Source organism: Gossypium hirsutum, chromosome A02 (genome assembly GCF_007990345.1).
Source record: "Gossypium hirsutum isolate 1008001.06 chromosome A02, Gossypium_hirsutum_v2.1, whole genome shotgun sequence".
Classification (NCBI taxonomy): domain Eukaryota; kingdom Viridiplantae; phylum Streptophyta; class Magnoliopsida; order Malvales; family Malvaceae; genus Gossypium; species Gossypium hirsutum.
The window spans coordinates 81619078-81645980 of record NC_053425.1 but is presented as its reverse complement, the minus strand read 5'-3'; the positions used below and the strand labels follow the sequence as shown (position 1 = coordinate 81645980).

The 26903-nt window shown below is 31.7% G+C and overlaps 3 protein-coding genes across 11 annotated transcripts; 1 reads left to right on the top strand and 2 right to left on the bottom strand.

Moving 5' to 3' along the window:
* The first annotated feature begins 7419 nt into the window (after positions 1-7419).
* On the top strand, positions 7420-10854 carry LOC107950658 (putative mediator of RNA polymerase II transcription subunit 26). Its single transcript, XM_016885540.2, has 2 exons — positions 7420-8055; positions 10104-10854. Exons 1-2 carry the CDS (start codon positions 7544-7546, stop codon positions 10747-10749), a joined length of 1158 nt encoding a protein of 385 aa, XP_016741029.2. The 5' UTR covers positions 7420-7543; the 3' UTR covers positions 10750-10854.
* Positions 10855-11401: 547 nt separating this feature from the next.
* LOC121208508 (uncharacterized) lies at positions 11402-14984 on the bottom strand. The gene is made up of 4 exons (XM_041079369.1): positions 14831-14984; positions 13245-13478; positions 13073-13174; positions 11402-12453 (listed from the first exon to the last, which is right to left on the bottom strand). The coding sequence occupies exons 2-4, from the start codon at positions 13465-13467 to the stop codon at positions 11720-11722; spliced, it is 1059 nt and encodes a 352-aa protein (XP_040935303.1). The 5' UTR covers positions 13468-13478; positions 14831-14984; the 3' UTR covers positions 11402-11719.
* An 8832-nt stretch (positions 14985-23816) lies between these two features.
* On the bottom strand, positions 23817-26406 carry LOC121209895 (sufE-like protein 1, chloroplastic/mitochondrial). 9 transcript variants are annotated; one of them, XM_041081796.1, is made up of 3 exons: positions 24616-26406; positions 24432-24528; positions 23817-24177 (listed from the first exon to the last, which is right to left on the bottom strand). In XM_041081796.1, the coding sequence occupies exon 1, from the start codon at positions 26321-26323 to the stop codon at positions 25262-25264; it is 1062 nt and encodes a 353-aa protein (XP_040937730.1). In that variant the 5' UTR covers positions 26324-26406; the 3' UTR covers positions 23817-24177; positions 24432-24528; positions 24616-25261. The 9 variants fall into 9 exon arrangements, with proteins under 9 accessions (XP_040937730.1, XP_040937733.1, XP_040937723.1 ...); XM_041081799.1 differs by having other exon boundaries at positions 23817-24014; XM_041081789.1 differs by having other exon boundaries at positions 24432-24701; positions 24955-26406.
* Positions 26407-26903: the final 497 nt, after the last annotated feature.

Genomic DNA, 26903 nt, shown 5'->3' with positions numbered 1-26903 from the left:
AGATCAACTAAAAAAAAGGATGAAGAAGGAACTTTATTCTATCAGTATATGTTGATTTAGGGATTTTTATTTGGAAAAAATGGTGGGGTGGGTGATAAAGTAAAACGGGTTTAGGAGGGAAAATAAAAAGAAAAGTTGAAACGGTGTAGTTTAAGTAAAATTAAATAATAATTTTAATTTTAATAATAAAATAATATAATTTAGTATTTAGTTTATTCGATTTCAAAAATTCAACCCCATTCCAACTCGAAAATTACATAAAAAAAATTTAAGTGCAAACTTTGCACTTTTAAAGGTAAAAAAAATTTGTTAAAAGGAATGTTAAAAATTATAACTAGAAAGCTTATCATCAGTAATGAAGGTGAGAATGATGGACATAGTTGGAGTTAGAGGAAAAAAAAATTTACATTGATTTTTAACTTAATTATTAAATAATATTATGTACTTTTTTTATTAATATTTATATGTTACATATGCATTCTATATTTATTAATTAGGACAACTAGCTATGCTAATGAATGAATGTAAATAATGTAAATTATTAGAGAATGAATATATTGAAGCTATTATTTGGATTTTTTTCAAAAAAATTATAAGTTCATATTTAAATATAAAATTTAAAAAAATGAATGAAAAGTGATACATATAAGCATCTAATGTGATAAGTAAAATTTACCTTAAATTTCTTTACTTCTACGAAAATTCTAATAACAATTTTTTTGTTCAACGTTGAGTCTTGTTGATTTTTATAAAAAAAAGTAAGAAAATTTAAAATTCATTGATAGAAAACTTTTATTTCAAAATAATTTATATGTTACTAAGACACCCGAATGTCAAGAGCATCAAATCAAAATCCATACCGATATTAAATCTTTTACAATCTATCATATATAGTTCAATGGGAGCTTTACGGGCAAGTTATATATAGTTGCAATGACATGAGCTTCACTATGAACTTGGAGAGGCTTGTGTTGATATTGTGTTATTGAAAAATTAAGAAAATAATGGTAATAAGTTAAAGGTAGATGAAAAATACGGGAGAATTTTCATATTAAACTTTCACTTACAACGTGCTTTATTTATAAGCTCATTTGCATTCAATCAACAAATGTAGATTACGCATTCTTAATTACTTTATTGAAACATCTCATGGTCATAAATGAATTAGAGAGTTTATCTCATAACTCTAATAAGGGTTTAAAGAGGTTATAGACATCCATTATTAATGTATTTACAACAAAATAAAGTTATTTGTTATATTTTATTTTCTAAGTTTTTATATTTTATAAAATAATATGGAGTAACATGGATATAGAGTAATTAAGCAATAAACAAAGCTTCAAAAAAGTTCACTGAAGTTATATAAATTTCCATTGAAAAGGTTCAACAAATTAAAGTTTTGTAAAATCATCCATATATATCTTCATATTTTTTAAAGAAAAGGTAAGTTACATATGTAATATCCTGAAATTTTGTACAGTAAGATATTATCTTTAATATAGTAAAATAAGAAAATAAAGTGACAAAAAAGGAAATTTTGAGTTATGACAACATTGGGAAGTATATTATGATATATTAATTCAAAAGAACTAAATTGTAAAGGTGAGAAAAATTTTGTTGCCTAAGAGTAAATACTAAAAACTTGAGGGGTTAAAGTGTAAATATAAAAAAGTTGAAGGACCAATAGTACAAAATTTTAAGGGTGGAAAGATCTAGAAACTAAAAAAATGGATAATTAGGACCAAATTAAATAGGTGAATAATTATGAGGGACTAAATTACAATTTTACCAAATTAAGTGATAACTCAAAGATAAAATTTTAAAAGATCATGTAGGGTAAAATGGTAAATTAGAAAGAGAGAGACATTTAGAAGGTAATGATGATGTTGGAGATATTTTAGATTAATTAAATAAATAAATATTAGTTTATAAATATTTTGATTTGATTTTTAAATGATATTTTATTATTTTATTATTATTTTATTTAGTATATATAAGGAAAGAATGATGAAGAATCATCATCTTCCCATACATTCCAACGTATGAAGAGAAAAGAAAGAAAAGAAAGAAAGAAATTTTCTTTTTTTTTACAATTTGGTCCTTTCCCAAAAATCCACCATTTTCACTTAGAAATCAAAAGAATTTCCGTAGCTACCAAGAGGGAAAAATATTAAGGAGACTATGGGGAGTTAGAATATCAAGTTAGATTCAAGAAATAGAAGCTGGTGGAGAGAGAAAATCAAGTTAAAGATTGAAATCAATAAGATAAGGTAAGAGCATCAAGATTTCAATATATTTTTAAGTTTATATTATTGAAAAAGCATGGAAATGATGTTAATGCAGAGTTGTCTTATATAAGGTTCTATGTTCTTGATATGTTAGTACGGGGAAATAAGAGAAAGTGATGAAAAATATTGTAGAGAAATGAGATAAAGGTGTTATAAACTTGGTAATTAACATTTTGCACTAAAATAGTTTTGGACAGCAACAGTAGTCTAACTTTGAAAAATCACCAAAAATTGTGAAAATCGAGTTAGAGGTGGAATAAAATATGAAATTAAATTTTATTGAGTCTAGTTTTTCACAGAAGAAACATTGTAAGCAATGGAATTGTAAATTATGAGTTATAATAAATTTTTTGAGACAAGGTCAGAATGATTTTAGGTTCCCCTGTTCTGACTTTGGAAAATTATTAAAAAGTTGTATAAAAATACTTGGGGGTTTAAATTTATATTTTTAAATTTTTAATGAGTCTATTTTAAATATAAACAAACAGGAACATCAACCAAATCTGGTACTAAGAGATAATTAATTTTTAGTGAACAAAGGTCGAAGCTGTCAAATAGCAGAATAGGGACAAACTTGAAGATTTTACTGTACTTATTGGCTAAACTATAAATTCTAAAAATTTTATGGTAGAAATATATTTGAGTTTAGTTTCTAAAACATCAAGCAGATTTTTATTTAAAATTCTTTAGCTCAAGATATAAATAATTTAGTGACTATGACTCAAGTGGACAGCTTGATATGAATATATAAGTAAATAGTGGAATTATATATATTAAGGATGTGGAATGGAGAGGAAGAGGAAAATATATATATATGTATATATACATATGAATATTCATCTAGCATGAGTATATATTAAAAATGGCTAATTTGTATGTTTTAGGCTCAGGGACTAAATTGAATAAAAGTAAAATTTTAGGGGGCAATTTTGTAAAAATGTCAAAAATGACCTAATTGAGGGGAATGAATTGTTTATTGTCTAAATTAATAAATTGAATGAAATTATTAATTTAGATCAAGACCGGGTGAAAATCGGGGAAAATAAAAAATTACCAAAATGCCCTTAAAACTTAGTGTTTTTGTAATTTAGTCAGATAGTTCGTGTAACTTAATTGAGCATGTAAATATGTTAAGATTGAATTTTGTATTAGTTAGAATGTGGAATATTAGTACATGTATATAATATGAATTATATGAATGCAAGAAATGAACACATGCTCGGAATATTTGAAAAGAGTTAAATTCCGTATGGATATTGCATTTCGATAGATAAAGGTGATTTCCCAAATGGAGTGAGATCCTGCATTTGTTGCAGAATGGATTTAGCTCGGACGAGTAATCCTATTGACCTTATTATCGAAAGGATTCAGCCCAGACGAGTAATCCTAATTGAGCCTTTGAGCATATGTTAAAGTCTGGATTTAGCCTGGACTGGTAATCCAGATTAAGCTCTTAAGAGTATTTTTCACAGAAAGAATTTAGCCTGGACTAGTAATCCTGACAAAGCTCTTAGAGCATATGTTACAGACAGGATTTAGCCTAGACTGGTAATCTTGCTGTATGATATGTGGCTCGAGAGTGTGCGTTACAAACAGAACTTAGCCTAGACTAGTAATCCTACTGTATGATATGTGGCTCGGAAATGTGCTCTCAAAATAAGTACCCTAATGGGTACCTCTGAAAAGGAATTGAGGGGTTAATAATCTATACACTTTATGTATACTACTGGAGTATCAATCGAAATTTCAATAATTCAACGGATATAAACTCTCGAAATGAGAAATATGAGTTTAAATGAATTTATATCTCAAATATTCCTGAAATACATGAAAATGATGATACATGATGTATAGAAGTATGAAATAATGCTATATGAACATGGAATTTGTTTGATGAATATGTTCATCTATGATTATAGGTTTTTACATCTTGAGTGTACTACCTATGTAATCATCAATACTTTAATTGATTTAATGGGTAAAATTCTAATATGAAACAATATGAGTACAAAATGAATTATTACCTGTATATGCCTGAAATATATATAATGATTTGTACATGTTATATGGACACATGGTGTAGAAAGTATATGTACATGGAATTTGATTAATGTTAAGTTTAATATGAACTATTACCGGAACAAATATACATGAAACACATGGAAATTATGGTACATGAAATATTGATATAATGAAATGAATGATATATGTTTATGAAGAAACGGTAAGAGAATGATATGTATCATGACATGTACATATATGGTTATCTTTAATATGTTGATAAAAGGAAATTATGTAAGTGAAGACGAGTATTAAACTCAAGTGTGACATGTCGAGAAAATAAGTATATCAATGTTGAATTTATATGAAATATGTGCAAGTACACTAACAAGTGTTGTTGTTTGATGCTTAGGCAAGTGCCAAGATTGATTGAATGGTAATATGTTTATTTATACGATGCATTGAATTGATTATCAGAAGCTCGAATGGGTTGGAAGCCTGTCGAAGCTATATCACACTATCTATTAGTTCTATTGGTAATTTTGGATAATGTGATTCTGGTTATAATGGCATGTATAGGTTATTTTGATTAAATATTCACCTATATGTGTTTTGGTATTTTGGTATGCATAATTTGCTTTATAATGTTGATGTTCTAAAATGTTTGGTTAGTTTGATGACAAGTTGGGCAAGAAATGAGGCTAGGGAAAATGGCCTATTTCATCCACATGAGCAGAGACACGAGTGTATGTCTTAGCCATGTGTCACACGGCCGTGTGATCTCTGCAGTGTTGAAAACTTTTAAATATTTTCAAAAAAATTTCTGAGTTTTCGGTTTAATCCTAATAAATATTTAGGACCTTGATAGCTCACATAAGGGACATTATGATTAAATTTGATTGATTTCAGGTATGAATATTATATGAAGTGAATTTTTGTTAAATGATCTATAAATTCTAGTAATGCTCCGAAAACCTATTCTGGTGACGGATACGGGTTAGGGTTGTTACAACATAAATAGTCACTGAAGTAAGGATAAGTTTTCGTTTTGGTTACTTAACTAAAAAAGTTACAATTTGGTCACTAATTTTTTTAAGTTGTCCTTTTTAGTTGCCCAATGGATAAGTGACACTTTTTTAATTAGTATAATAACAATTTTAGACTTCAAATTTTATACTTTCTATCTATTTGACCTTGATTCTATATAAAAATTATAAAAAAATTCAATTAAAAATAGAAAATTCTATATAAAATAATCTAGAAAAATAAAATCTCGAAAATGTTGTTGTTGAAGAACTAGTATTTATGGGAAATAAAGAAAAAGATCATTTAATAGAATTTAATAATAAAGTAACAACAGAACAAAACAAAAAAAAAGTGTTATATCATTATATGCCTTCTCAGTGTTTCTTGAAACTAAATTAATAATATTTTCGAGTCAAGTTTCATGTTCTTAAAGAACATCCAAAACTAATATTAGAAATAGACTAATGCCATTTTTTAGAAAGAAAAAAAAACAAAACAAAATATATCACAAATTTTTTTTCGAACTCAATTCAAATTTCCAATTCATTTATGTGATACTTGAATACCTAAATTTGAGGAAAAATTTTGGATTCGGATTTATGAATCCAAATTATTTGTTTGGCCAATAAATAAAATGTTGGATTTGAATATTGGTAAATCCAAGTCCAATTTTATAAGATTTAAATTTTAAATTTCAAAATTCATTTTAAAATTGAGAATTTTTAAAAGCTAAGATTGATTAAAAATATGAGAACTTTTTTATTCTATGTCCTTTTACACTTCCTTTAAAACCTAAACAATAGACAATTATTTTTATTTATAATACATCATCAATGAAACTCAAGTTTTTCAAAATTGGATCAGTAAGTGAACCTTTTTGACCACCAATATTTGATTCAACTTGTTCGACATACGTGATAGGTTCAATTGAATAAATTATTAAAAATAAAAAATATTTAAAAATAGATAAAAACAAGTTTAATCAGTTTGACTGTTGGTTCAGCCCAATAAATTAGTCTAATATGCCTTTCTCCAAACCTACACACTAGTTGGTTCCTAGATCATCCACTCTAATGCCTTTCTTTAAATCGGTACCTTAACCGATTCTCAATTTGACTGTTTAGTCCAACTTAATTTAAACAACAATGTTCAAAATCCTCCTAAATAATTAAACTAAAAAATGTTTTTAAAACTTAGATTTAATTGAAATCCACATCTAAATTTAAATTATCCGAACAATGAATTTGAATTAAATCAAAATCTTGAATTTCAAATATTTTAATTTCCAAACAATGAATTTGGAAGTGATGAATTCATAAATAATAAACCTGAAAGTTAAAATTTTGAAATCCAAATTCTAGTTCCTAAATGCTACCTAAAATACAGAGAACCAATAATTTTGGTTGATTTTTTTTTCTATAGTTTCTTAAAGAATGGGTGTTTGATAATTTCTATACAGATAATATACAAAGAGAACTTTGGACGATTTAAAAACGATTAAATTGGTTAAATTAGGAAAGTAAAAGACAGAGTTTTGTTGATCAATCGGGATATTTATAAAGTTTCTCCAAAATCTTTATTTATAAGCATAAGAAATATAAATGAAGTAGAGATACTTCTAATTGTTAGAATTTAAAGTATATCAAAACTTATATTGATGTTGATGGACATCCACTTAATAAACAACTTGATTTTTTTTCTAAAGAATGGGTATTTAATATTTTAGACAAATAATATACAAAGAAAACATTGGAGGATTTAAAAACAATTTTCCCTCATTCTTTCTCTTTTTATCTATTTTTGAAAATTTTATCCACTTCTATTTTAATCTTAATTCTTATAATTTTCTAAACTTTTAAAAAGAATATCATTTTTTTTATCTTTTTATATATAATTAGGATCAAAATGATAGAAAGTATAAAAATTGAGGACTAAAATTATTATTATACGAATTAAAATTTAACAATCAGGTGACGAAAAGATAATTTCAAAATATTTAGCCATCAAATTATAATTATCTAATTAAGTGGGGAAATTGAAAATTTATTTAGTAATAGGTTTATAATTGATTTATGTGTGTTAAGTGGGCCCAATAGATTGTTTCGTTGCCGCACTGTATCTAATAATTCATGAATTCCAAGGCCCAACTCTTTGGCTTTCCCCCGCAATTACTTCCTCCTTTTATTTTACCAAAACAGAGGAAAAACAAAGCAAAAAAGATTTGAGAAATGGAGGAAGCAAAGGCAATGGCTCATCATCAACAGCAGCAGCAGCAATTTCTCTTACAAAAACAGCAGCAACAACAGCAGCAGCAACAACAACAACAATTTCTTCTCCTACAACAACTTCAAAAACAAGCCCAACAAAACCAACAACAGCAGCAGCAGCAACAAGCAATTTCTAGGTTCCCTTCAAACATAGATGCCCATTTACGTACTACTCCTGGTGTTCTTCATCATCGTCCCATTAGCATCCAACAAAACCCTAATTCTACCCCCATTCCTAACCCTAACCCTAACCTTAATTCCTCCCCTAATTTACAACAACAGCAACAAACGCCACAACCACAGCCGCCGCCGCAGCAACAGCAACAGCAACAGCAACAGCAACCAAACCAACAGCAGAAGCAGATCCGACCCTTGAATCAAGCGGAGCTCCAGATGGCTTATCAGGATGCCTGGCGTGTTTGTCACCCAGATTTCAAGCGGCCTTTTTCTTCCCTTGAAGATGCCTGTGAGAGGTTTGTGTAGAATTTCTTTAATTTTTTATGCAAGTCATTGGGAATGGAATTCTGGGTTTGTTTGATTCTTCATTTTTTCCCTTTTGGGGTGTAAAAAAAAATGAGCCTTCTTGGAAGCGAAAGAATAGGTTTTCTTAATTCCTTTTTTTTTTCTCCTCGAGTGAATCTGAAAAGATGGGAATTTTGAGTAATGGATTCCTTTTACTATTTTATTGAACCTGGGCTCGTATGTCTAGCATTTGTGAATTTGATTTATAAGGAGATTTATGTTATTTTCTAATAGAAAGTAGAAACTTGTAGGCTTGCAAATCAGCTTGTGAGAATTTGGGTAGATTTCTATTGTTAGGATAGTATGTTATATCTTGTAAAGAAATTAGGATTTTTTATTTGTTACTGGCATAAGTTTCTCGGTACTACTAGGATTGAAGGACCATTTACAAAGATATGGGAATAGGTTATATCTGATAATGTTATGCTTTTTGACATGTTGGGATTTGTTTATAAATGAGATCTCCAGAAAATGTGGGAGTTAAAGTGATGATCAAATTTGATGTTGATGTGTTTCATGTAGTCAGTTTTTGTTTTGTCTAATTCTTCTGAGATTGAAGACATATATCTAGAAGAGTATATTAATCGCATGTCTTCGTTAGAAATCAATTGGAGTTCATATGCATAAGATGGAATAAATTGATGACGTGTTCTGACACATGGCGATTTGGTGGATGAATTTATGGGATTCACCTACATATGGTTGGAAAATACTTGAGAAATACGCTTTTTGCATGGTTTCTCTGCACATAGGAATTACATCAGTTAAAAACTTTTAGAGATGTTCATTTTCAGAGCAAATCGCCATTTGGCAGAAATCCTTTCAGCTAGAAAGTTTAGTTACTTTCAGCTTTGTCACCTGTTTCATGGGGAAAAGTGTGAATTATTAAATAAATAAATGAAAAAGATCAATATTCTTATATGCTTAAATTTTATTCATAAGATTGTACCATCCCTGTTGCATTGAGCTTGGCTGTCAAAATCACTGAGTGGCAACTAACATTCTTGTGTTCCTGTAAGCAAACTGCTATATTTGTATTTGCGTGAATAGATTGGAGTTGGCAGAGTGACTAAATAATATTTTTTATGTCCAAGTCTTTCATAGGGTTTCAAATGTCCTCATGTCCTGCTATCAATTCACAAGATACTTCACCCTTTATTCAGACTTTGTTTTGCATTCCTCTTGGTTATGGTTTTTGAAACATCATGTCCTGGACTCTCTATGCATGTTCATTTCCGCTTTATACAGGACTAAGAGTTTTTCAGGAAACACTTTTGAAGTTGGAGACAACTTTTGTGCTTCATTTAGTGTCCTCAGGCTCCTAAATTTTTTTTGCTATTGAATGTCTTTTTGTTTCCTTGCTTCTTTTGACTTGTATGATTCAATAAAACCAAGAATGTGGAATTGTGGAAATACACACACATGCATGCAGTTTGAAATTTTTTTGGTTCTCCCTACCTTCTTCCTCCCAATTTTTCTCCCTTTCTCGCATCTTATGTGAGCACAGCTTTACATTATCCATGGATAATACATGGACCTTGCTATTTTAGATTTGGCCTCTTGATGAGATTTGATATATGCTTCAAAGTTTCTGCATTACAGTGCTTCCTTCTTAATCAGCATTTTTCTGAAGTTTTTTTTAATCAAATTTCCTTCAAAGAGAGAGCATGGAGAAACAAAAAAGAGAAGAAAAAGGAAATAGGGAGTAGTTATTGTGAAAATGAAATCCTTTATGATGAATGAAATCTAGCATACATGCCATATATAGCTGCAAGGGAAAATTCTCCTGAACTTTTTGATTGAATATTTTCGAAATAATATGGGGACTCATACATGGGAAATTTTTGGGTCAAATATTTTACAAACTTTATTTGGAAAAAAAGGTATATGGTGAAGCATAGGAAAAGCAAGCTGTTGTCTGCTAATTGCAAAATCATATTGGGATAAAAATTTGATCTCTCTCTCTCTGTTTTTTAAACTTATGTTGTGAAACTGTCAGGTTACTACCTTACCATGTAGTAGCAGACTATGAAGCAGAGGAGGATGATAAAATTCTTGATTCAGACACAACTGGCCAGATGCCATCTCGCTCCCAGCAGTGGGATAACAACATTGCTGCTAAAGTTGTAGAGTTCACAGCCACATTTGAGAAACAGGCTCTTGCCTTCAATATAATATCTCGCAAACGAGGTGTGGGGGAATTCCGGTCTGAGGAAAGGCTGATGATTGAGCAAGCTCTTCTCCAAGAAGAGAAGAAAGCGTTGCTTGATTTGAGAGCAGAAATAGAATCCAGGGAGAAGGCTGGCCGAGAGGCTCATGAGGCTAAGTTGAGAATGGCAGCAATGGTTCAGGCAGAGCAAGCTCGAGCTGAATCACAAGCTCATGCTGAACTAATGGCTCGAGGACCTATAAGGGCAAACGCACTTGGGTCTCAAGGAAACAACCTTGCAATTGGTCATGACATTAGGGAGCAGCCTCAGGGCGTAAACCCTGATGAGATAATGAATGGATGGGGGAGCAATGCACAGAGGGATGAGAAGGAACCATCTGAAGATTTCTTGAACGATGAGGAAACTGAAAATGGAGATACAAGTGTGCAGAATGACTGGCGCGAAGTTGGGGAGTTTGATTTGAACAGTAGATAAGTCATAAAGTGCTTTTGGTATCTCCATTTCCATTAATCTCTTTTTGCCTCATTTGTAAAAGAAAACACGTAGTGAAGGCATACAAGGACAGTTTCATTATGCTCACCATTTTTGTTCTGCACTGACGGCTTTGCTTCACCCCGGTAAATGTTGTGTACAGTCAGTCACCCAGTCCCAAACCAAATGGGCAAATTCAAAGCAGATCACTTCGTTTACTCTTTGTGCAAGACAACTATGAACTAAGCTGGTAAGATAGATTTTGATAGGTAAGGCGTAAAGGAACTTGGAAATGGACCTCAAGAATGGCATGTGCTTTGAATGTCAAGAATCAAATGGTCGTGAATTCGAATATATTTACATTCACCAACTTGATTTTATCCATAAGCATGTTTGAGCATTATTAAAATATTAAAAGGGTAAAGTGAACATTTTATTATTAAAAATCTATTATCATGGGTCCAATCCGATTAGAATCTAGCCCAACTAATAAATTCAGGGGTATACCGGTAAATAACTCCACAAGTTTACTTTTTTATTCTTTGTTCGGTATGCCTTTGCTTGCATTTTTGCTAGATTAACAATATTTTTCCCTGAAAAATACAGTATGCCTCACCAATATAGTTTCATGTCTACAAAAGACAACAAGATCAACTAGAAAAGGAAAAGAGCAGTTGGTTTAAGATTTCTACAAGAAAGGAGGCAGTGGTCAAGCAAGAAAAACGTTAAAAATTAACAAAACCACTATAATGGTGCCTAGTACTGTGTTTTTCCCTCTCTCTCTCTTACACATCTCATTCTCATACATAGAGATGCACATGCAAAGAACATATATATCTAACATGAATCTTAATCCCAAATGATAGTGGGAAAGAAACGAGACAAAGAGGCATATACTATACTTTTTTTATCCTCAAATCAAAGAAAGAAACATGGGAAGACAAGCAAGAATGCACAAAAACCTAATCATTACCTACAAAATATTGGGAAGCTGGGAATCCAATCTCAGTTGCAACTCCTTGATCTTCATGGAGAGCTCCATCTTCTGCTCCTTGTAGCTCTGCAATAGGTACTCTTTTCCTTCTATCACCTCCTTTAACTCTCCTACTTCTCTTTTCAGCATCTCAATTCTCTCCCCATCTCCCCTTCCCTTCTCAGGGGATCCCAAGTTGCTTTCTACATCAACGTACCCATTGCCATGTCCATTTCTTATGTCATATGGCCAAGTTGTAGCATTTGAAGTCTTCTCATTTGTGCCAACATGTCCTAAACAATGATCTGCGATTGCCTTCCTCAGCCTTTGGATTTCCATCTCGGAGTCAAACAATTCTCTATTTGCTGCATCCAGCTGTGATTGTAGATGAGTTGAGTTCGCCACCTGAGCGTTCAGTGAATTCTGCAGTTCCACAATCTGATCCTGCATCTCCAGTATCATATCATCCCTTCTCTTCAGCTGTTGCCTTAGTTTCTGTATCACTTCCCGCTTGCTAAATATGTCAGAGCCAGACTCTGAGACACATGGCGAGTCGGAGCAGTTAGAATGATGGAATGGTTTTCGGGGCAGCTCAAGGCGATCGGGAGACGAAGCCCACATGACACCATTATCCTTGTTAAAATCAGTCGAAGGAACTGTCACCAGAGGTAAAGCAATTTCAGATTCGGGCATCTGACCATCTGGTGGGTGCTTCTCCCCTATGCTTCCAGCTCCTGTTTTGAAACCAAACTTATATAAGAAACCGATAGATAATAATAATAATAATAATGATGATGATGATGATGATGATGATAATAATAAACACAAAAGTAAACCTTGACTTTCACTACCAAAAGAGTCGAAGCGTTGGAGAATTTATCAATCTATGACGAGCCAAATTATGAAAGGCAAGAACTAGAGCGCTTTAAGGAACTTAAAATGGACCTCCTCTCAATATGAAGAGCAAAATATAGCCAAGGGAAATACAAATGCTACCCAACATTTCAGAACTATGTTGATCTAACTTCTCGTTTTTCATAAAAGACCAGTGTCAGTCGCATATGACCACCTCGAGGCTCAAAGTATGATTAAAAAGTTATAAGAAACTGAAGCTGCCAAGTATTAATACTGTAAGGTGAGCAATTCAAGGTTACAACAATTCACAAAAGGCTCCATCCGCAAGGAAAACTAGACTTTGTTTCTTCTCTTTAAAGCCAATATGCAAGTGCTTATATGCGTGTGTACACACACAAGCTTATATTTACAAATTTTATCATCCCAGACCCAAACTACAGCAAGTGCTTATATATACAAGCTTTGGACAGCTCAATTTATAAGATAGCTGCAACACACCTGACATGCAGTTGAAACAAGCATTATGGTCTTGGCTAAAGGAATACATATTTGACTGTAAACGACAACCTGATGGTCTCCTCCTGTCTGAAGTTCTGTTCCCTGTAACAAACCCAAAATTTAGCAGTTACGAATTGGATACAAATTATTGAAGCAATAGATACCTGTCTACCTTTCAAGTTAGTAGTAGCATCGTACTGTTGCTTTGAGTCAAGTGCCTGCTTCAGCTTGCAACCAAAGCGGATTGATAAGGTACTTAACAAGGCACCACCAGCAATAAGAATCCAATTTGGTCCCCCACCCTGAAATTTGTTTGACTTCTGACCCTTAGATACTTGACCGCCTCTTGTATTCATCTTACAAGTGAGGGGTAAGAGGGGATAACTCTGTACCATCCAAATATGACCTACAGTCAACATGCAGAGTATTCCATTACCATCCATGTAGAACAAAAGTTAGGTGAAATAGCATTCTACAAAATCACAAGAACAAGGTCTCATGACTCAAAACAAAAGATGTAAAATACCTAAAATGCATGATTTTAAATTTGAGAGAGAAATTAAATGCTTAAAAAAAGAATCAAGATCTACCCTCCCAACATCCCACAGACTCTAAACATTATAGCTTTTCCGATAGAATTGTTTCATAGAAAGAAGGTGTTTCCAGCTCTTGAAAGACACTTCTATCACAGGAAATCAAGTCAACATCATAAAAAAGCATACGAGGATAAAACCAAAAACCTTTAAACAAATAACCACATTATTCTCCTCATACTAGGCTTTATGTAACAAGCTGAATAGCAACAAATGTGCAATTAAGCTGCTGAACATACAATAGAGCAGGTTAACCTCTCTAAGCAAATATTGACCCAAGTTAGAATGTTGAAAATGACATAACATGCTGGACATCTCAAGCATACATGTATTTAAACCATATAATAATGCTTAAAGTCCAATTGTTCTCCCTGGTTTAGGCAGTCAAGTAGTTTTTGAACACCAAATAACATCTTAAAAACAGTTGAACCAGGGGTCAGACACCAGCAAATCAATGCCCCCCAAAAATGGACATGATCAAAAACTCAGAGTAACCTCAATCAGTTATAAAATTATGTCCAAGTTTTATGATTCGGGATTTGATTATTGGGTTCAGTAAAAAATCTATGAGGTCAATCATAAGAAAAGTAGTCATCTGCAATGGACACTTAATTTCATATTATGCTAAACTAAAATCAAAGAACGATATAACTGTTCTACCAAATCATTCATTACATGCCACCGTAAGGGTGCGTCTGTGTCATCAAATAAGATGGAAAAAGTCCACGATAAATCAACAAATAGTGCATAAAGGTGATTAAGTTAAGCTAGACTTTGCCCAAATAGTAAAAATTGATTATATTACTTCCTAATGTAATGAGAATACAGCAAATTTCAAATTCTAATACCAAAAACATTATAAAATACCCAGAGACTACAACTGAACTCACATTTCTCTCAACACCTACTAGGATTGATACCAAAATAATAATAATAAAAGGCTTAAAAACTCCTAAACAAAGAAAACCCAACAATTCCTGCCTACCAACTCCTGAGTTAATTTTGACCCTTTCCTTTTCCATTCATCTTTTTCTTCTTCTCTTAGTTATTAATTCAAGAGAAGTTTAAAATGGAACAACTAAAACTTACATTACCCAAAATCAAAAACCAAAACTTCATCCCAATAATCTCAATAAAAAGAATTCGAAGAGCGAAAAAAACAAACCTCATTCAAGAAAATTAGGGTTTCCGCTGAAACTTGGTCAGTTGCATCATCTAAGAAATGCTTCACTCTGTCACTATTCCCTCCCTCCCTTTCTCTCCCTCTAGAAATGACAAGAAAATGTTTTTCAAATGCGATAGATGATGATTATTATTAAATTTTAAAAAAAATAAAAAAAATAAAAAACCACAACTTTAAAAAATAAAATAAAATAAAAATGTAAAACCTGGATACATCAGGACACGTGTCAGCTACTGCCTTCAAATCTCCGTTAGTTTGTGTTTAATCTGTTACTTTTGACTAAGGATTGATTAATTCTGTATTTTTAAAATCCGATTATTTATTTTTTGTAAAGAGCCACTTGCCGGTAAAAGCTGTGAGCTTTATTGAACAAAGGAATATACATACGGCCAACTTTTAAAGATTATAAATACGGTTTTTTATTAAAATTCTGACCACCATTTGGATTATTTATCTTTGCATTAACATTGTTAGTTGTATTAATATAGCATTGCTAATTAATCTATAGTGTCACGTGGCAGTCTCTCAATATACAACGTGACAAGTATAATATATAACTTATGCTTGTCATGTAGTGTTTTGAGAATTTATCATGTGGCACTACTATATTGATTAAAAATACTATGTTAGCACAAATTAATAGTGAAATACAAGTTCAAAGACCAACTAGGTCCCAAAAATAATTTAAAGACCAAATACATACAAATAAACAAGTTTAAGGACCAATTTATATATTATCCCATTAATTAAAAAGAAATTTATAAAAAATATATTTAAAAATTTTTATATGTCATAAAGTATATAAATCATATTTTTTTAATCCATATAATAAATATTAATCTTTCAATTTGGTTAACATGCATAACACTTGAATTAGGAGATTATACATACCACTATCAAACATGCAATAGTGCAGCTACCACTCGTATTTTCGTATTAAATTTTAATTAAATTTGAAATCGAGTTAAGTTAAACTTTAAAATAAAAAAAATTAAAATTCTCTTAATATTATTTTCTTTATAATAACACTCACAGAGTATTTTGTTGGATGATTATTGAAATTTTATTAACCAAGGGAAGGCAACAAATGTGGTGACCATCTAGCAAATGTTGTAACGTTGGTCCTCCATTTAGTCTTATAATAGGTTTCGATGAGCGGTGCATTTATTTGTGATTAGTGTAATAATAGTGGTGATAATGAGATTATATACTATAACGATACTGTAACGTGAGTTAAAAAATAAGCTAAACACATTACATAGTAGCTTAAGGTATATCCAAACCCACCCTTACTGATTGCAAGAGGGTAATTGCAGTAGAGGCAAAGTTTGTATGTAATTATTCTAATTCCTCTTTTTTGTATAAAATAAAATAAAATAAAATTATTTTTTGTATCTATAAAAATTGAACTTGAGGCTTTACTCGAGAAGCATTAAATTTCTTAAACTTTAATACGAAGGCATTTTGCATGATGAAAAATGATCATTTATCAAAAAAATTAATAAAAAAAAATATTGACTTTCCCGATAATATAAGTTATTTTTAGAATCACTTCACCTCAAATACAATATTGTGATTGTTTTGAATAATAGTGAGAAAGTAACTTTCCCATGTTAATGGAAAATGGAAATTAAATTTAGCATTGAAACAATATCACCCTTCTTTTTTTCTAACTACAAATCTTTAAAATTATTAAGTATTATCAATTAAATCTATATTATGTATTTAAAACTTATTAAATTTTAAATTTAATTATATGTTAATTTTTTTATAAAATAATCATATATATTTGAGATAAATATATTATATTATATTTATTTAAAATAAATACATTATTATTACTTAAAAATAAATAAGTTAAATTATATATTTTTAAAAATAAACTAAATTTTGTTAATAATAAATATAATTGAAAATTATTTTTAAAAAATATATATTTTATTTGATGAGGCTAATTTTGAAATTTACTATCACATTCCTAGTAAAGTTCTTAGTAAATCAAATCTACCAATGTACCAAAAAATAAATAAATATATTTACTATCATAACTCCAAGTTGTTGCCTATTAGTTGAGTGTTCGCCTTCTATAAAATTACCTTAAGTTCAAATCTTCACCATACCAAAAAAATGTATCAATGTAACTCTCTTATAATTAAGTTTTCCCAATTTAATATTTTTTTTATAAGTGATACTTAAATTATTCTTCCATTACCCATTTTTCACAAAAATATTATACCCAATAAAAAAAATTCTAGCCAATAATAGACTACCACACAATATAACTTTAACAAATAAATATTTTTTAAAGGTAAATACATTTTCTAGTTCTTTTTTTTTACATTATTTATTTCTTTTTATTTTTCTATTTTTCTTCTTTTATCATATTTGGCAATACCAATAATGCTCAAAATTTACCTCCCATGATTGAGACATTGGCAATTAATTTTGTTTTTAAACTTCACAGCTCAACCTTATTGAATAAAAAAAGTTTTTTTTATCAATAAAAACTAGCGTTTCAAAATCGGACCAGATTAGTTGGTCGAACTTGTTGGATCGGGAACCAATCAGGCTACCAATTTGAAGATTGGGGTTGACTAATTGACTCACAAGTCGATACAAATAAATTAAATTGAACTAAAAAATCGATTAAACCGGTTTCTCTATTTTTAATTTTATGATTTTTTAAATAATATATTTGATTGAGCTGGTCAAACCGTATGATGGCTTGACTAGTTCAACCATCGCTTCAACTCTGAAAATCTTAATTGAAACCATAAAACCCAAAATGCTCAAATTTATAGAAGAAAACCAAGATGAGAGGAAGAAGAAAGAAAAAATATAAAGTAAAGATATATATATATATATATATATATATAGAAAATAATTTTTTTTATCTTTTTTGTCACAAGACAATTTTCAATTGATTTTTTTTAAAAAAAATAGACTTAAGAGTAAAACTAACAAATAATCAACTTGGGAAAAAAATTTAGATACCGCTTGTGATTAAAATAAATTAGACACTGAAATAGAAATAATAATATAATTTAAGTGTTAATTTACTATTTAAGTAATAATTTTACTGAGTTACATATAACAAATATTATAATGTTACATTTCACATTCTCATTTAAGTGACATAAAAAAAATGTTAAATATCATATACATATAAACTATTCTACTTTAATTCATCAAATCAATGGAAATATGTGTGATCATTTCGATTAATAAGGCAAGGTATAAATTTAGACCGGAAGTAATTGTTATTAATTTAATAAAAAATATTACATTTAAATTTAATTATAAAAAATATAAATATCAATATAGAAAGAAGATGAATGAATGATTAACAACAATCTGACTTTAGGAAAGCCCTGGGAGGTAAATTATGAGGCATGTAGGTTTGGAACTTAGACTCGGTTGTGTCAAACACAGATTTCATGCATTTGGACCATGTCTGTAGTTGTGTTAGATATAGGTGATCACCATAAATGCTTGAAGAAAAACGGTACAACATAAATTTTAATATAGAGCGTTACCAACATCTTTATCTTTGTAGTATGGCAGCAGCTCAGCTGCATACAAGACATTTGCAGTCCCTCAATGCTGCTCACAAACCAAGCAACAATAGCTTTCAATTAAAAACAAAGAGTTTAGATAGATGCACAGCAAAGCTCTGGACTTACTGGTTAAAAGTTACCACGTGGCTCACACATAATCTTTATCGAATTTTGGGTATCATCAACACTGGAATGTCTAGTGAAACACATTTCTTTACACACAAGACGATACGAGTCACAAAAGCCCAAATTCTTGAAGGCGAGGCCCAATAAGCAAATTCTCAGCCCAATCAAGAAATCCACCCATACTTAGTTGAAAATCAGGCCAAATTATCAAAGTGGCCCAAGTTGTAAAGTTTTATTTTTATTTATTTATTTTATTTAGTTTAAATTTTTATATTCAGTCCAAGAGTCCCAAATAAAAGACCCTTGGCCGAATTTCCATATTAAAATAATTAGGATTTTTTTTAGTTTTAGTTTTAGTGTTCTAATTAAATTAGGAAAACATTTGAAAGGCCTATTTATATGGCTTGGCCAGCCACCCTACATTACATTACAATTACATTGAAAATTTCAGATTTGATTTGAGTGAAAATTCTCTTTGAGTTCTTCAAGGATTTTCTCTTGAGTTTTCTTTAGAAGTTGTTTTAACAATCTTTTTGATTGTGGGAGCCATCTTCAACCTTCTTCTTGCCATTGATATTCTTTGGAGGGGAGATTAGAGCCGTTTGAAGGGAGTTGTGAGATCTTTCGAGATTTCAAGGCTTCTTAGGACTTATCTTTTAATTTCTTACTGTCAATTCTTTCTTTATTTCTACTTGTGCTGAATCATTATCTAATCTATTTTCTGTTCTTATTGTGTTTTCAGCCTTTTTCTATCTTAAGGAATCAGCCCACAAATCCCCAATTTCTAGGGTTTTTCCATACTCTTTTTGGGTGAAATTAGATTGTCGAAATTTGGGGAAAACTATCTCGGTGTTCAATTGGGCAGAATCACAATCTCCTTGAGGGTTTCAAGAACCCTAACACTTATTTCTATTCTCAATTTGATTCTTTGCTGATTTGGGGATTTTATTTCAGATCTGAAAATTCAAAAATCTAATCTTTTAATTTTCTGTTTCGTTTCAGATCTAATTGTTTAGGGTTTTCGTAGGAGTTTCTCGTGACTTGGCAACTCGATCTTGGTCCGCGCGCAACCCCGTATCATTTGGTATCAGATTTTGGGCGTTTTGGGTGTTCTTGGTTGATTTCTAAACTGATCTCTATTTTTTAAATTACAAACAGCAGTTTTACCCAGAAAAATTTTCGAAAAAAATTCATTTGAGTGGGTAAACGTTTTCTGATTGATCTGAAATTTTACATACATATTTTTGGCACTGTTATTGAATATACAAAAATATTTCCCGCAAAAATATAAGTCGAAAAAGTCAAAAAATTGAAAAAAGACGAAATCCAATAAAAAATTAAAAAAATATTCAGCGGGTTGAATTTGGTGCCCAAATTTTCCAGATCAAAAATTAAATATATAAGGACACTCCAGATTTAATTTCGTGATTTTTGGAGATCGGGAACACCTCGAACGAAGTTGTCAAGTTACTCCGCAGTTTTTCGGGTTTTCTGTTTTCAGCAATTTTTATTGATTCTTAGCTGTAGGTTTTCATTTGTTTACCTTTATTCTTCCTTTACGTTATCTAACACCTTCTTGTTTCTTGTGTTAGTAGGATTTAAACGTGTGCACAACTTCTTCCTCGGTGCAACACGAATCAATTGGTGTCTCGTCAGTTTTTGGCATCCTAGTGCAAATTAGGATTCTTTGGTAGTTTGGTTCACACTCTCTAATTGGTTGATATAAACTCTGATAAAGAACTCACAAGATTGAATTCGACCTCATTGAGAATTTGAATTTTCTTTTTGAGTGATTAATGGTGAGGTTTGCTAACTTTTATTTTTGAGTGTTGAGTGTTTATTTTTTACAGGTTTTGAAGATGTCTAAAGGTGATAATAATGATGCACTTATGAAAGTCCAACAATAGTTAGATGGACATACTGCTGCAATCACACAAATAAATGCTACACTTCAAGCATTGAATACTACTTTGAATGAGGTACGAGTGAATCAAAAACATCAATATCGAGATCCAATTAAGGAAGATAGGGATAACCAACCCCAAAGGCGCGGCCCTCGACGTGTCACTAGAATGGATGATGATTTTCATGATCGTGGACAATCATCTTTGGCAAAACCAAGGAGCGAGCAGCAACGAGAACATCTCTTTCATACTCGCTGCCATGTACAAGGTAAGCTTTGTAGAGTTATTATTGATGGTGAAAGTTGCTCGAACATAGCCAGCACGACGATGGTGGAAAAGCTTTGCTTAACCACTACCAAGCATCCACAACCTTATCAACTACAAGGGCTTAGCAACGAAGGCCAATTTAGGGTCACTCAACAAGTGCGCATTGCCTTTTCTATCGGTAAGTATCAAGACGAAGTTGTGTGCGACGTAATGCCTATTCAAGCCTGCCATTTGTTGCTAGGAGAACCATGGCAACTGGATCGAAAAGTCACTCACGATGGTCGTACCAATAGGTATTCTTTCAAGCATCAAGGAAAGAAACTTACCTTAGTGCCGCTCACTCCGGAACAAGTCCATGAGGACCAAATCAAACTGAGAAATTCTGTTAAAACAAGTGAGGAAAAAGAAAAAGAGAATGAAAAAGAGCAAAAAGAGATTGAGAGTGAAAAGGAATGTGAAACAGAAAAGAAAATTGAAAAAGAAGTTGAAGAAAGAAGAGAAAATGAGTTAGAAAAAGAAACAAAAGAAAAAGACGAGGAAAGGCTAGTGAGGAATGTTTCCACTAACCAAGATATGAATTTTTCTTGTGTTGCTACTTTTCAGGTTCCCGAAAGATCGAAAGATAACTTTCAACTTCAATACCTCTCAAATGAAAGACGCTTTCATACGATCAACTTAAGCAAAGATGAAATCACACTACATGATCTCGAAGGTAAGCGAGGTAAGGAAATTTTAGAAACCGAGTCCAGTGCAGATTTGAAAATTATTGATAAAACTTTTGGTGACTTAGTTCTTAAAAGATCCCATCATTTTGATCCGATTAATTGTTACTCTTCGATTGTGGTTGATAAAGTCATTACGAAAAGAAGCGTGATTTGTTATTCTCTTGATTTACCTTGTGTAAAATCCTTGAATTTGTCCAAATCTGTTTTGGAGAATAAGGTAACGAAATTTGCCAAATTTGTTTTCAATTTATATTCTTGCCTTAAACAGTTTATGTGGTTGTACATGAAGTTTGAGTTCCATTTGACAAAGGTTAACTCAACAACGGAGATTCGACTACACTATGCCCCCGATGAACGAAGGTTTGTTTTAAATGAAAAAGGTAAAATCGACCCTTATTCTTTTGCTTATCGAGGTAAGATGCTTGAAACCTTTGAAACACTTTTGTACTCCTCGGATAGTGATAAAGATCGTGTTGATGAACACTTAGATCGAAACATGCTTGACTGTCCTATTTTATTTATTGATGATCTATCTGTTTTGATGGTTGATAAAAAGATTCTTATTTTTGATAATGCATGTGTGAGTGAATCTATAGACCGTCGATTAATGCATGGTATGATTATGCAACTCTGTGAACCATGTAAATCTTTTCAAATACCTACTTGTGACGATTATGTTTACCATTTGATTTATTACTCGCAATTTATTCATGGTTTGTGGGAACAATGTGAGACGACTGAATGCCTTAAAACATGTCCATCTTTGTTTCAAATATTTGACGAGGCAGTGGTGAGTAAATTAGATTGTTTGCATGGTAATCTGAATCTGTCCATTCACATGCGTTATACCTGTTCTGTTATGCTTATGATTGGACTACAAGCTTGTTTCCGTTGCTATTTACTATCTCATGGCTATTCTTTTCAGTGGACTCAATTGCCATTAGTCCCGTTCGATAGAGGAAAGTCGAGTTCATTTGATTTTTCAGATTCGAGGACGAATCTTTTTGAGGAAGGGGGGAATGATACGAGTCACAAAAGCCCAAATTCTTGAAGGCGAGGCCCAATAAGCAAATTCTCAGCCCAATCAAGAAATCCACCCATACTTAGTTGAAAATCAGGCCAAATTATCAAAGTGGCCCAAGTTGTAAAGTTTTATTTTTATTTATTTATTTTATTTAGTTTAAATTTTTATATTCAGTCCAAGAGTCCCAAATAAAAGACCCTTGGCCGAATTTCCATATTAAAATAATTAGGAGTTTTTTTTTAGTTTTAGTTTTAGTGTTCTAATTAAATTAGGAAAACATTTGAAAGGCCTATTTATATGGCTTGGCCAGCCACCCTACATTACATTACAATTACATTGAAAATTTCAGATTTGATTTGAGTGAAAATTCTCTTGAGTTCTTCAAGGATTTTCTCTTGAGTTTTCTTTAGAAGTTGTTTTAACAATCTTTTTGATTGTGGGAGCCATCTTCAACCTTCTTCTTGCCATTGATATTCTTTGGAGGGGAGATTAGAGCCGTTTGAAGGGAGTTGTGAGATCTTTCGAGATTTCAAGGCTTCTTAGGACTTATCTTTTAATTTCTTACTGTCAATTCTTTCTTTATTTCTACTTGTGCTGAATCATTATCTAATCTATTTTCTGTTCTTATTGTGTTTTCAGCCTTTTTCTATCTTAAGGAATCAGCCCACAAATCCCCAATTTCTAGGGTTTTTCCATACTCTTTTTGGGTGAAATTAGATTGTCGAAATTTGGGGAAAACTATCTCGGTGTTCAATTGGGCAGAATCACAATCTCCTTGAGGGTTTCAAGAACCCTAACACTTATTTCTATTCTCAATTTGATTCTTTGCTGATTTGGGGATTTTATTTCAGATCTGAAAATTCAAAAATCTAATCTTTTAATTTTCTGTTTCGTTTCAGATCTAATTGTTTAAGGTTTTCGTAGGAGTTTCTCGTGACTTGGCAACTCGATCTTGGTCCGCGCGCAACCCCGTATCACAAGATGTGATAAGATAACCGATAAATATTAACACAACTAGCCACTACCATAACTATTGATCATCAAAAATTGGGAAAGTAAGAAAGATCAATGCAAGATGTGCTGTCTACTGTCTATAGCAGCCGAAAGCAACCACCTGCAAAAACCAACTACATTTTATGCATCTAATATGCCATTAACATCTTGCATCAATTTTCAACACACCATCCTCTTATATGAAATTCTTAATGTTTTAATTCTCCTTATCTGACTCTCACTACAACCGAGAACCCCCTAATCTATGTACTGGCCCCCAAAAGAAAGAAATGGGAACTATTGTCAACGTGCCGTATTGTCAATATATAAGATTGTACCTGATACCAATATAAATGAACAGCCTTAACAATTAAATAATGAACAGCCATGTTTTGATACCCTTTTACATGTTAATAACACAGAATACCATCATCTTTCATTGTTAAAATGCTATTAATGTACAAAGAGCTAAATAGTGGGAAAGAATCAACAAAGAGATGTATTACTTATCATATCATTTTAGTGATAGTCTCCAATGTAGGATTAAGCCTTGAAGTCTACAACCCACGGCTGCAGCACATTTACTTCAAATCAAATTCCAGAACTTTTATATGAAAAACCAAGGAAACTAAGAACATGACTGAATGCCCCATTAATGAACAGTTTGAAAAATTATCGAAACAGAACAGCCACACAGGTACATCTGATTTCTCATTAAGCACATTTTGTAAACCTACAAAGTAAGGCATATCAAATGCATTTAAAAAACCATATTTTTAACTAGCCATGACAACTCTTCATTTTGCTTCAACTTAATTATCTTCGAACAGCATTAGCAATTAATTTTAATGATAGACATAGAACGAACAACCATGTTCCCTTTGACATATTAACAGAACAGAACCACGATCTTTTATTGTTAACATGCTATGCATGTACAAAGAGCTAAATAGAGGGAAATAATCAACAAAGAGATGTATTACTTACCATATCAATGTTAGTGACAATCCCTCATTAAGGATTAGGCCTTGAAGTTCACACAACTCACAGCTGCACTTTTACTACAAGCCAAATCCTTGAACTTCTATATGAAAAACCATGGAAACTAAGAACATGATTGAAAGCCTCAGTAATGAATAATTTTACAAGTTATTCAAACAAAACAGCTCACAAGCAGTTATTTAAACAACCAGCTAACGCAAAACTGATTCATGGATGGTCAAAAATCCAGCTTCTCAGTTAAGCGGCTTTTCAAACCTACAAGTAAAACATATCAAATATATTTTAAAAGATCATATTTTTCACTAGCCATAACCACTCCTTATTTTGCTTCAACTTAATTATGTTTAAACAGCCTTAACAATTAAATCTAATGATATAAGATAATGAACAGCCATGTTTTAAAAACCTTTTACATACTAGAAAAACGGATACCATTATCGATTATTGACATGCTATGAATATAATGAGAACTAAATAGAGGGAAAAAATCAACAAAGAGATGCATTACTTATCATTTCCACCTTAGTAACAGTCCCTCATGTAGGATTAGGCCTTGAAGTCCACACACCTCAGAGCTGCGCATTTATTTCAAACCAAATCCCTGAACTTGTATATGAGAAAATAAGGAAACTAAGAATAATTTGAAAAGTTATCCAAACAGAACAGCCACACAGGCAGTTATTTAACAAAAAAAAAAAAATCCAAGGTACAAAAAATCTCATTTCTCAGTTAAGCACTTTTGGAGAACCTACAAAGTAAAGCATACTAAAATGTATTAAAAAAGACCATGTTTTTCACTATTCATGAACATCTCTTCATTTTGCTTCAACTTCAGAGGGTGTCTTTGCCACGATAGACAAGGCGTGCAATCCACTCTGCAATTCCTGATCCAACAAACCATAAACTAATCTATGCCTTTTAACCAAACTCTTCCCTTCAAATTCCTTGGACACAATTTTCAGATTAAAATGTGTTTCCCCATCACTACCCCTCACACCAGCATGTCCAGCATGCTGATAAGAAACATCCTCCACTTTCAATTCAATAGGAGTAAGCTCCCTTTCCAGCTTCTCTTTGATCCTCATTCCTCTACTTCCCAAACCATTTGAACTTTCTTCACTACCTTTTAAAGAACTCGATCCAACACCAGAATTCTCATCAGCTTTTGAATATAAACTTGAACTCTCAACAGGTTTTTCACTGTTATCATTCACAATCTGACCATTACCCGAAGACCCACTACCCTTCTCAGCTTCAATAAGCAACTCAAGTGCTTTCCTTTGCATCAACTTCAACATGTTCAGAAACCCATTGTTCCTTGAAGGTGTCAAGCTCTGTTGCAGCCCAAGAAGCACAGCAAAATCAGGAGAAATCTTCAAAACTTCCGGGACTGGCCTTCCAGACAATCCATTAACCAGCAAAGCAGCGAGTCCTTTGGTTAAAACAGAATCAGAATCTGCTTGATAGAAAACATTCTTATCTTCATCAAGGTAAGCCCTGACCCAAACCTGAGAAACACAGCCCTCAACTTTGTTGTCCTTAGTTTTGAACTGGGCATCAAGGGGTTTCAAGTTTTTTCCATAAAACATGAGCTGCTCGTACTTGGCCTTGGGTTCTTCAACCGACTGGTAAAGCTTGATGATATCTTGGAGCTTAGGAGGGAGTTCTTCCATTGGTTGGAGGGGGGTGGAGGTTGAGGAAGATGAAAGAAGCGGAGGTGGGGATTTGGTAGGGATGTTTTGGAAAGATATAAATCTGTTGGAAGAGAATGGAAATTTTGAGGGTTTTGAAGGGAGAAGGAGGGGCTTTGACAGATGCACAGCGATTGGGAATTTGGAAGTGCAAAAGCGAGCACTAGATATGAAATAGGACGCCATTTTCTGATGTTTTAAAGCGCAGAGAGATAGAGGCGAGTAATGAGACCACCTTATCAACCAAAGTTTCACCCTAGGTCAGTTTTAGTTCGCTCTATTGGATTAGAGGTGTAATGGAATAGAGGTGTAATGGAAAAGCTGTGTAATAGCAAATCAACTGTTTGGTTGAATGTAATGGAATAGAGGCGTAATAGTAATCCTGTGTTTGGTTGAGTGTAATAGAGGTGTAATAGCATAATGAAAAAACTAAAATGACTAGAATACCCTTAGCAGAAATTTGTTTTGGTAAATGATTATTGTTATTGTTATTTAAATTTTAATAAGATTATTATTATCAATAATAAATAATTTAATCATATTTAAACATAATTATTATTAAATATATTTTAATTAAAATATATAATTTAATAAAATTCTTAATAATTAGCATAAATTTGTTTTGGTAAATTATTATTGTTATTGTTATTTAAATTTTAATAAGATTAATATCAATAATAAATAATTTAATCATATTTAAACATAATTATTATTAAATATATTATAATTAAAATATATAATTTAATAAAATTCTTAAAAATTAATA

Excerpts from the sequence above, each read along its gene's own strand:
- LOC121209895 (XM_041081787.1), bottom strand. The coding sequence starts at position 26,323 with ATGGCGTCCTATTTCATATCTAGTGCTCGCTTTTGCACTTCCAAATTC.
- LOC107950658 (XM_016885540.2), top strand. The coding sequence starts at position 7,544 with ATGGAGGAAGCAAAGGCAATGGCTCATCATCAACAGCAGCAGCAGCAA. Across the intron at positions 8,056-10,103 it reads CTTGAAGATGCCTGTGAGAG|GTTACTACCTTACCATGTAG; the intron begins GTTTGTGTAGAA and ends TGAAACTGTCAG.
- LOC121208508 (XM_041079369.1), bottom strand. The coding sequence starts at position 13,467 with ATGGTACAGAGTTATCCCCTCTTACCCCTCACTTGTAAGATGAATACA. Across the intron at positions 13,175-13,244 it reads TGCTACTACTAACTTGAAAG|GGAACAGAACTTCAGACAGG; the intron begins GTAGACAGGTAT and ends GGTTTGTTACAG. Across the intron at positions 12,454-13,072 it reads TTGTTTCAACTGCATGTCAG|GAGCTGGAAGCATAGGGGAG; the intron begins GTGTGTTGCAGC and ends GTTTCAAAACAG.